Source organism: Panthera uncia, chromosome A2 (assembly GCF_023721935.1).
Source record: "Panthera uncia isolate 11264 chromosome A2, Puncia_PCG_1.0, whole genome shotgun sequence".
NCBI classification, from domain to species: Eukaryota; Metazoa; Chordata; class Mammalia; order Carnivora; family Felidae; genus Panthera; species Panthera uncia.
Window position 1 is genome coordinate 135,653,105 of NC_064816.1, and position 10,410 is coordinate 135,663,514.

General features: G+C 44.8%; 1 protein-coding gene across 1 annotated transcript; it reads left to right on the forward strand.

Moving 5' to 3' along the window:
- The first annotated feature begins 852 nt into the window (after nt 1-852).
- Nucleotides 853-9,077, forward strand: LMOD2 (leiomodin 2). Its single transcript, XM_049641766.1, has 3 exons — nt 853-1,293; nt 6,681-8,015; nt 8,778-9,077. The coding sequence occupies exons 1-3, from the start codon at nt 1,021-1,023 to the stop codon at nt 8,802-8,804; spliced, it is 1,635 nt and encodes a 544-aa protein (XP_049497723.1). The 5' UTR covers nt 853-1,020; the 3' UTR covers nt 8,805-9,077.
- The last annotated feature ends 1,333 nt before the right edge of the window (nt 9,078-10,410 follow it).

Genomic DNA, 10,410 nt, shown 5'->3' on the forward strand with positions numbered 1-10,410 from the left:
AGATATAATTTCATGTTAGCATCCCTTCAGCTTTCAGCCCACACACCAATCTGGGTTCAAATTCTAGTTTCACCACTTTTTTAGCTCTGTGGCTGTGGGCTAGTTACTCAACCTCTCTGTGGCTGTACTGGTAAAATATGGATGACAAAATACACCTGACAGGACTGTGGGGTTAGATGAGATAAAAATATATAAAGTGCTTAGCACTAATAAACTATACCCAGCATTGTTATTTGTCTTTTTGGAGTTTTATTTGCAGATCTAGTTATGTACTAATACTTCTGAGTGAAGAGAAAGAAGCCATTTTGTGCAGTAGAGAAAGCCACTTCTGTACTTCCAGCTTCCAAGTTTTCACTTAATCTCTCAGAGCCTCAGTTGCCAAAATCTGTAAAGGAGGATAATCATCTCACGGGACTTGTTATGCTTAGTGGCTTGTAAACTGCAAAAACACAATGAAAGTTTAAGCCTCTATGTTATTATAGCCTTCTGTTACCATCAACGCCACCCACAATATGATTTTAGAAGAACCTGAACAACTGCTTATAGAGTGATGTGTAGTCATTTCTCAACCTCTGAGATTGTAATCAAAGAATCTTTTCATGGCCATGGTGGTGGGAGCAAGTCATTGTCAAAATAAATTTCATTCTCCTGTTGTTTGAATACAAAGTGAGGACTGTGTTACTCCCTATCTGCAACACTCCCTGCCTGTCCTCATGAGCTATCAGGCTCAGCTAAATATGTCCCTGGCCAGTATGTTAATAATCCCCGCTGGTTCTGAGACCTCCGTCCACCACCGATGTGACATTCTTTGTGTTCAAATGTCTAGCTGACGTCTGCTGCTTAAAACAGCCCATGCTTTCACCCCCTCTCTGCATTGTCACGGCCCTGTATCACCGCTCTTAAAAGGCCACTCTGAGCTCCAGTTGCTGACCAGCCTGCCTACTTGCCTCCCTGCCTGCTGCTGGCTGCTTTGAATGCCTGGTTCTCCAAGCTCCTTGTGGGTCTGACAAAGCAGGGACCATGTCTACCTTTGGCTACAGGAGAGGACTTAGCAAATATGAATCCATCGATGAGGATGAACTTCTCGCTTCCCTGTCAGCTGAGGAGCTGAAGGAGCTAGAGAGGGAGTTGGAAGACATTGAACCTGATCACAGCCTTCCCGTGGGGCTAAGGCAAAAGAGTCTGACCGAGAAAACCCCCACGGGGACATTCAGCAGAGAGGCACTGATGGCCTATTGGGAAAAGGAGTCCCAAAAACTCTTGGAGAAGGAGAGGCTGGGGGAGTGTGGAAAGGTAGGCTCTCGGGTTTTTTCCTTAGCTACTCCTACCCCCGACCCCCACCCCCAACCCGGGAACCTGTTTTCTCTAACTTTTTAGTCCTCTTCACTTTTCTTTCCTCATAACCCATTTGCACCTGCTACTGAACAATTCCTCAGGCCACCCAGGGGAACATAATATGTAAAATTATTAGCTGGGATCCTTCGATTGACTTTTAGTCAATCAAGATGGCATTTTCAAGAGGAAAATAATTCACAAGCAAGGCATGGGTTTAGATATATTGCCAAACATAAGTCTAATTTCAGTTACAAGTTGCTGATGTGGCATAGTGTGTGTGACATTACATATATATTGCAGTTAGGTAGATTTACTTCCTTCTATAAAGACAGAAGTGGGTACTCTGGTTGCTTTGACTGTAATGGTGACTACAGTAAAAATGATTCTTTTTTTTTTTTTTTCCAACACCGAAAAGTGAGCAGTGGTGGGAAATACACAGGACTGAGAGCCAGGGGGCCTTATTTCGAGTCGCTGTGCTGTCCCTAAGTTGTTAGACCTTGAACAGATAGTCCATCTCTGCAGGCTTCTCTTTCCCACCTGTCCATTGAGGGAGTTGAATCTAGGGTTTCTTTTGCAAATCAAGAACCCCTTTGAGATTCTGATAAGTTACAAAACTTCTCCTGCAGATACCGTCCGTGTCTTGTGCATACACACACAACCTTTTACATGGCATTTCAAAATGACGACCTACATCCCGAAACCCACCTGGGGACCCAAGTTAAACATGCCTGAGTAGATAACCTCTAAGATTCCTTCCTGCTTTATAATGGTGATCCTGAGACCGGGAAATGTGCTTATATTAGAGCTCGGGTCTTTTAAGCTCTTGTGTTCTGCCCAGTAAACAGTTACTTCGGATTTGCCTTACAGATCGTTAAGAGAGGAAAGTTCAAAAGACTATGCTCTGGGAAAATAGCAATTTGAATACAGTATAATAAACTCCTGAACCTGTGCAATAACACAGGTCAGGAGCAACAGTTTAAAACCTGTGGGCTACACTAGAATCATCTAAAATCAAAATGGCCTGAATCCAATGGCAAAGACTTCCGCAGTACTAATCTAGGCACTGTTAGATGATCTTGATGATAGGGTGTGTGGGCCACATTTGTAGCAAGATATGTGTGAGCCTTGTTCATGTCAATCATTGCGGGAAGGGCCACTGGGATCAAGCCAGGGTCTGCCAAGGCCACGGTGTCTGCCTGCACTGAGGGGTGGAAGGGGAAAGTGAGGCCAGGATTGGGCTGGTCAGTTTCTCCACAACTATGATTTTCAGAGGTCCTTTTCCCCTCCTCATGTGGGATTATGTGTCAAAAATCTGATAAAATATACAAACTATAACATTTTGATTATAGTTCTTAAAGAATTTCCTTGATAAAAAGATGAAAATTGCCACAGAATATCCAGGACAGATAGCTATCACAGCAGTAACCCAACAAAGGCATTTTCATGTCAGAATGTCTTTATATCTGTAGGAATCAAAGGGCAAAGCCTGTTGTCCGTTATGATGGAACCCGTCCTGATCCTGCCAAAGGTTTTGCTGATCCCTGCCAGGGGCTTATCAGCTCAATTAGAGAGGCTGTGTGTTGATGAACTTCGATTCCCTTCCGGGTAGTTAACTTTTCTGCCACTGCACTTTCCCAGCCGGCCAGCTGTCTCTGTAGTCACAAGGGGGGGCTGAGCAGAAGCCTTGGAGCCTATAAATCCATTCCCACACAGGACAAAGTTCAAGGCAGCTGGCAGGTGGGTAGGGGAGGGAGTGGCCATGTAAGTGAAGAACAGTGCAATACGGACCACAAGAAGGAGATGGGGGTCTTGGTTATCAGGCCATTGGCTTTGAAAGGCTTATGAAAACCATGTTCAACTCCTATTGAATGACAGCCTCTGTCCACTTGGGTTCACACAAACTTAGGCTGCATTAATCTCCAAGGGGCCTTGGAGGCCAGAGGGTCTAGCCCCCCCTAATTTGAGTATCTGCTGGGTCTCAGGCATAGGTGCCAATAAATTCACTCATATTATTTAGTTGAATTCTTACTCTTGCACATGAGAATTGAGACTAGGAGAGGTTAAGAAATTCAGTTGAAGTTAACAGTTTATTAGGAGAGCTGACATTCAGACTGAGGTCTGCTGATGCCAAGACCACGATTCTCAAATTGTGAGTACCCAACCCATCGTCATTACCTGGGAATTTCTTAGAACTGCTCATTCTAGGGCTCCCCCAGATCTCCTGGGAGTGGGGCCCAGCATTTTGTGGTCTCACAAGCCCCTTAGGTGATTATGGCACACACCACAGTTGAGGACCGCTCAACTGTACTGAGACCTCTCAGAGGTTTACTGATTTGACTACAGTCAGCCAGCTCTTTAGGGGTAGACCCAGAACCAGAACCGAAAACCAAGCCTCTTGCCTCTTGTTCACGTAAAGATGCCAGGGAGGTGATCAGGAGACATGGTTGGCCACTACCTTCTTGTTGCCTTATTTCTTCCCCGAGAGTGCCAACATTCATGTTCTCTCTACTAGCCCTCATGCCTCACCCCATCCCCACCTTCCCACCCCCCATTCTCACAAGGATCAAGGTTAACTCCAGAGCACTGGCAGATAGCAGACCTGGAACAGTGCAGTCAGTCCAAAAGCCAGATAACATAGGAAGTAGGCAAAGATTATTTTTTCATATCCTCTTAACTCCGTCTCCAGACACTTTTCTCCCTTCTGGTGTCTTTCTTTTAGGTGTCCCCCACCTAGGGTGGCTGGCTAACCATCTCAGATTGTCTGGGACTATCTAGATTTAAGAACTGAAAATCCTGCATCCTGGGAAACCTCTCAGTTCCAGATGACTGGGGACAGTCACCCACTGAGCACTGGACCCATCCTGTCAGCGGCTGGTAGCCAATGTCAATTTAGATCCGTTCAGCCAACAGATATTTATTGAACTCCTACTATATGCTAAACACCGCACTAGGTAAACAAAACAGACAGGATCCCTGTCCTTACCCAGTTAACAGTCTTTTGGGAAAAATGACAAACAAGTAATTAAAACAGGTACTTGGGGTGCCTCAGTGGCTCAGTCAGTTAAACTTCCGACTCTTGACTTTGGCTCAGGTCATGATCTCACGGTTCATAAGCTGACGGCAGGGAACCTACTTGGGATTCTCTCTCTCTCTCTCTCTCTCTCTCTCTCTCTCTCTCTCCTTCTCTCTCTGCCCCTTCCCCGCTCCGCTCTGTCTCTCTAATTAATTAATTAATTAATAAGTAAGTAAGTACTTCACTGGGGGAAGTACAATGCCCTATATGGCAAGGATAATATGAGGGGATAATATGAGGAAGTGTCAAAGAAGGCTTTCTGGAAAAAGTGTCATTTAGATGTTACATTAAGACTCATTGCTGGATAACAGTTTCAGATATTGTCTCTCAGACACATTTTTGCTTGTTTGTTTTTATTTATTTATTTTTGAGACAGCACAAGCAAGGGAGGGGCAGAGAGAGGAGGACAGAGGATCTAAAGCTGGCTTTGCACCGACAGCACTGAGCCCGCCGCCAGGCTCGAACACAGGAACTGTGAGGTCATGCCTGAGTGGAAGTCGGACACTCCACCAACTGAGCCACCCAGGTGCCCCTCTCAGATACATCTTGAGGGGAAAACATCTCTTGCAGTTAAGAGCCTGAAGGTCTTCCAGGGGATAGGGGATAACATGTAAGGCTGGCATGAAGGGCAGTTTACCTTAGATTTTGAGAAGGCCCCTTTCCTCCAAATACCGAAACAGCTAAAACTTCACACAAACACACACACACGCACGCATGCACGCACGCACGCACGCAGGTAGTATTTCCCATCCTCCTGCTCCTGAAGAAGTAAGTAAATAAAGACCGGATAACTATCCCAGGAGTGGCTGACCCCTTCCCCAGGCCATCGCTTGGTGCCTGCCACTCCAAACAAGTGGATAACTGGAGGCTATTTTGTGGTAGCAACTGGGCAAACAAACCTGGAGACGTGCACAGTGTTTTCCAAAGCTCATTCCACATGCCTCAGGCAGCAGGAGCCCTGGGGGGAAAGGGAGGGCTTGGGGCCTTAGAGGAGATAAAAGAAAGGGCTAAAAAGATAGCATTAGGGGAAATCAGACTCTGTTAGCAATTTCCAGAATTTTTTATTTTTTTTTAATCAGAAAAGATAGCAAGAAAAAGAGAAAGAAGGGGTCATTCAGGCTTCTTAGTACAAAGTCTTGTAAGCAGGAAAGACAAAGATAGCATTGAGACCGTGTTTGCCTGAAAGTCTTTCATAATTGATACATGGTAAATAATTTAAGACCATGAGGCCGGGGCAATGGCTTGCTTCAAGATTTTCTACTGTTCTCTGCTGTTTCACGTGATGGTTGGAATCCAGTTAGGGCCAGGGGCCATTATCTTTCCCACCTGCTGTCTTCCGCAGTCCATCTCATTTAACCCTGCCCCAGCATGAGATTTCAAGTTGATTTGCTGCAAAGGGTGACCTGAATGTTTTTCTGCATCGAGCTAGGTTTTGACCTGCAGCTAAGAACAGCAGCCCTGCCCCCTCGGCTTCTTTTCCCCACAGCAGCAACAGGGACAGCGGCCACTCTCAGGTGGTGCGGGGCCTCTGAGACCCTGTGCCAGGCCCTACCCCAGAGGTAGGTTCTCGCTGGAGAAGCAAAGGATGCCGCTGCCTCTGGCTTCACTGAGACAAGCCGGGGCACAGAGCACTCCGTGGCTGTCGCAGCTGCTACTGGAGGCAAATCGGGGGAAGAATTTTTGAGCGTTCAGAAAGGGAATCCATTAACATGTGTATTTTCGTTGTCATTTGTTTCTTCGGGATGGAGAAATGAGGAAGGGCAGAGGAGTGATTCCAGAAGGGAGGGTTGAATTTGCTAAATTCTAAGTAAACAAGGAGTCACATAGTTCAGAGCAAGTTGTTAAAGAGAATGAGAAATGGATCAAGGGTTTTCCAAAGCTGAAGTTCTGACTCATTTATTCAAATTGACAAAATGATAGTAAATTTTAATACAGTGTGTTGAATTCTAGATATTTATGCTGCAGAAAACAAATGAAATGTTTGTTTATAAAAGCTCTTGAAAGATATGCAATGAAAGGTTAACCCTGATCACCCCAACTAGAGAGGTCAGAAGCAAGAGGGTGGTCTTTTTTCCTTACATGCTTTTGTATTACTTGCCGTGTGTTATTTCCGTTTTTTATTTACTGAGATATAATTGACATATAACATTGTTTTGCTTTTAGATGTACAACATAGTGGTTTGATCTATTGCAAAACCATGTGTTACTTTTGTAAATTTTTTAAAAATGTGCTGACAAATGACCAATTTACTGATGCTACTGTGCTCTTCAGGTTGCAGAAGAAGACAAAGAAGAGAGTGAGGAAGAGCTTGTTTTCACTGGAACTAACAGTGAGATTTCTGAGGAGGTGTATACAGAAGAGGAGGAGGAGGAGGAAGAGGAGGAGGAGGAAGAGGAGGAAGAGGAAGGAACAGCTGAGAAGGAGAAAGGTATTAATGGAACTGTAAATTATGATAGCACCGATTCTGATAACTCTAAGCCAAAGACATTTAAAAGTCAAATCGAAAACATAAATTTGACCAATGGCCACAGTGGAAGGAACACAGAGTCGCCAGCTGCCATTCACCCTTGCGGAAATCCTACCGTGACTGAGGATGCCTTGGAAAAGATAAGGAACGACGACCCTGACACCACAGAGGTCAACTTGAACAACATCGAAAACATCACGTCGCAGACCCTCGCCCGCTTCGCCGAGGCACTCAAGGGCAACACGGTGGTGAAGACCTTCAGTCTGGCCAACACACGCGCGGACGACAGCGCGGCCATGGCCATTGCGGAAATGCTCAAAGTCAACCGGTACATCACCAACGTCAACGTGGAGTCCAACTTTATCACGGGCAAGGGGATCCTGGCCATCATGCGGGCTCTGCAGCACAACACGGTGCTCACGGAGCTCCGCTTCCACAACCAGAGGCACATCATGGGCAGCCAGGTGGAGATGGAGATCGTCAAGCTGCTCAGGGAGAACACCACGCTGCTGAGACTGGGTTACCATTTTGAGCTCCCAGGACCAAGAATGAGCATGACGAGCCTCTTAACGAGAAATATGGATAAACAGAGGCAGAAGCGGATGCAGGAACAAAAACAGCAAGAGGGCTGTGATGCAGGAGCCAATCTTAGGACCAAAGTCTGGCAGAGAGGAACACCTGGCTCTTCCCCTCAGGCATCTCCCAGGCACTCTCCCTGGTCATCCCCCAAACTCCCCAAGAAAGTCCAGACTGTGAGGAGGAGCCGCCCTCCATCTCCTGTGGTCCCACCCCCTCCTCCTCCCCCACCCCCCCCTCCTCCTCCTCCCCAAAAGCTGCCACCTCCTCCCCCACCCCCTCCTCCTCCACTCCCAGAGAAAAAACTCATCACTCGAAACATTGCAGAAGTCATCAAACAACAGGAGAGTGCCCAGCGGGCATTACAAAATGGACGGAAGAAGAAAAAAGGGAAAAAGGTTAAGAAACAGCCAAACAATATCCTAAAGGAAATTAAAAATTCCCTGAGGTCAGTGCAAGAGAAGAAAGTGGAAGACACTTCCCGACCTTCTACCCCACTGAGATCAGCTCATGAGAATCTCATGGAAGCTATTCGGGGAAGCAGCATAAAACAGCTAAGGCGGGTAAGTAACCCAAGAGCAGATTTGGGGCACGGATGTGGTAAGTGAGGGAGCCCCTATGACACGATGGTACCAAAGTCACCTCTCAACATATTTATTAATGTTTAAAATATTGCAGCATGCAAGAGCAAGCATCCACATTCGGAATTCCAGGAGCAGGTGACCAGTGGGCACATTTCCACTGGAGAATGAGCCTGGGCCACCTTCTTAGCATCTTGGTTCCAGAAGGGCCAGGCCTATTTTAAGGCACACCAATATATAAAAATCCTGATTTCCTTAATAAGAAAATCAGGGAATATAATCTATATTCCAAAAAAGATTATCACTTGTCAAAATTTTTACCACAAAGTTTCAGGTGATTTAAAACCTCATTTACAATATAGAGGCACCTGGGTGGCTCTGTAGGTTGAGCATCTGACTCTTGATTCCGGCTCAGGTCATGATCTCACGGTTTGTGGCATCAAGCTCCACGTGGGACTCTGTGCTGACAACTCGGAGCCTGCTTGGGATTCTCTCTCTGCCCCTCCCCAACTCGCGCGCATGAGCCCTCTCTCTCAAAATAAATAAACTTTAAAAAATAATAAAAATACAAATAAACCTTAAAAATAAAACCTAATGTATCATATAAAATTTGAATATCACACAGCAATAATCAATCTATATCTGAGGTAGTTTCAGAGAACACTGCTCGAGACGTGCCCTACAGATAGTTTTCGTTTTATCATTTGTGTTGTTTTATTGAAAGAGAATTCCCCATTCTTCTAGGTGGAAGTTCCAGAAGCTCTGCGATAAAAACATGATCTTGAGAAGAGGATGCAGAATCATTCAGCGGTATTAAATCGAATGCATTGTGACCTGTTTCTAAAGTACCTTCTTCAGTTTGAAATGTTTCCTGACTTTAAAAATAGCCTCACCCATTAATTCCAAAAAGAATTTTAAGAAACAATCAGCATGTTTCTTCTGTAAATATGAAAATAAACTACTTTTTTATGTTATGAGATTTGTATTGGCAAGAAGCAGTTTATTTAAAGATGCTCTTACATCCCTGGATGTGTTGGTAACTCCGAGCTGTTGTGAGTTAATGAAATGTGCTGTTATTTTTGTAATCCCAATAAATTTGGATTGAAGTTTTTGGGTTTTTTTAAAACAAACTAATTTTTGTGTGTTTGAGTTGATGCATATGTGAGGTGTGTATGTAACATTGCTAAATATTAAAAATATGACATTCTTACCCAAAAAGGGCTTGGGTCCTTAGCATTTTCCTTTCTTTGTTTTTTCACATCCAAGAAAATTCGATCAGAGCTCTTTCTAAAATGTCTGAAATCAAAAATTTTCTTCAAAGTCTTCTTGGTAGTGAGATAAAAGCTGTAGGAAACTTCCTGAAGTGGCCATCATCATCCTGGACGCACTGATGTTAGACCCATTCCCAAAAGGCTGATAGGTACCCAGGAGTCAATTCAATCATTTACAATTAAAGTCAACTATTTCCGGAGGAAAGAAAAAAAGTGAAGGAAAGCTTCTTGATAGAGGAAATCGTGTTAGGGGAATTCCTGGAAAATAAGCCCTGAATGCAGAGTTATCTTGTAGCCGACACTGAAGATTCACCTCTCAAAACTCCCTTTGAACTTTCCTTAGATGAGCCTTAGTCCAGTGGACCTCAGCCTTTGTGTGCCCTCCACAAACGGTGACGTTGACGTCCTCGACACACATCTGGGGACAAAGGCACATGTATTTCTAATCCCCAAATATCACCTCCCTGTCAGTCAAGGAAGACCTGAAATCAAATTAGAGAAAGACATATCCGAGATTTCCTTCATCTGGCTCCAGTGCTCCACTCCAACTTAACGAAAGCTATAAATCTCTTCTAAAGTCCTTTGTCTTAACTATGATTAGCAGTGTTTCCTTTGTGTCCTACAGAGTCTAACAGTGGTCCTGGCAAAACTCTCCGGGCCACTTATTCAATAATTGTTTGCTCTACATACAAAGCTTTGGATTATCTTCAATCAAGCGGATTTTGTTTCACTAGAATATTTCTCCAATAGTTCTTGGGTCTGTTTCTTTTAGTCTGTTTCTATTGTTCTGCCGTTGTCTTACTCAGAGAGAACGGCCTATATAACCTCTGAAGGTGGGTGCCAGCGACCTCCGAGCTAGCTGGCTCCACGTGGGGAGCGGCTGACATCTTCTGAACTATCTACATTGTCTCATGAATATATTTCACGAAAACGTCAAAAGGGGCTGTCCCCATTTTAGAGATGAGGAAACCATTCCGGGAGGCAGCGGGCTCAAAGAAGTCAAGTTTGCACGTGACCATGCGTATCTCTGACTGTACAGCCTGGTCCCTTTGTACGTGACATCACCTCCCTGCTTCTCTCCAGACTCAAACCTCCTAAAGGGTCCC

Coding starts and splice junctions, on each gene's coding strand:
- LMOD2 (XM_049641766.1), top strand. CDS start 1,021: ATGTCTACCTTTGGCTACAGGAGAGGACTTAGCAAATATGAATCCATC. Junction 1,294..6,680: donor GGCTGGGGGAGTGTGGAAAG/GTAGGCTCTCGG, acceptor TGTGCTCTTCAG/GTTGCAGAAGAAGACAAAGA. Junction 8,016..8,777: donor GCATAAAACAGCTAAGGCGG/GTAAGTAACCCA, acceptor CCATTCTTCTAG/GTGGAAGTTCCAGAAGCTCT.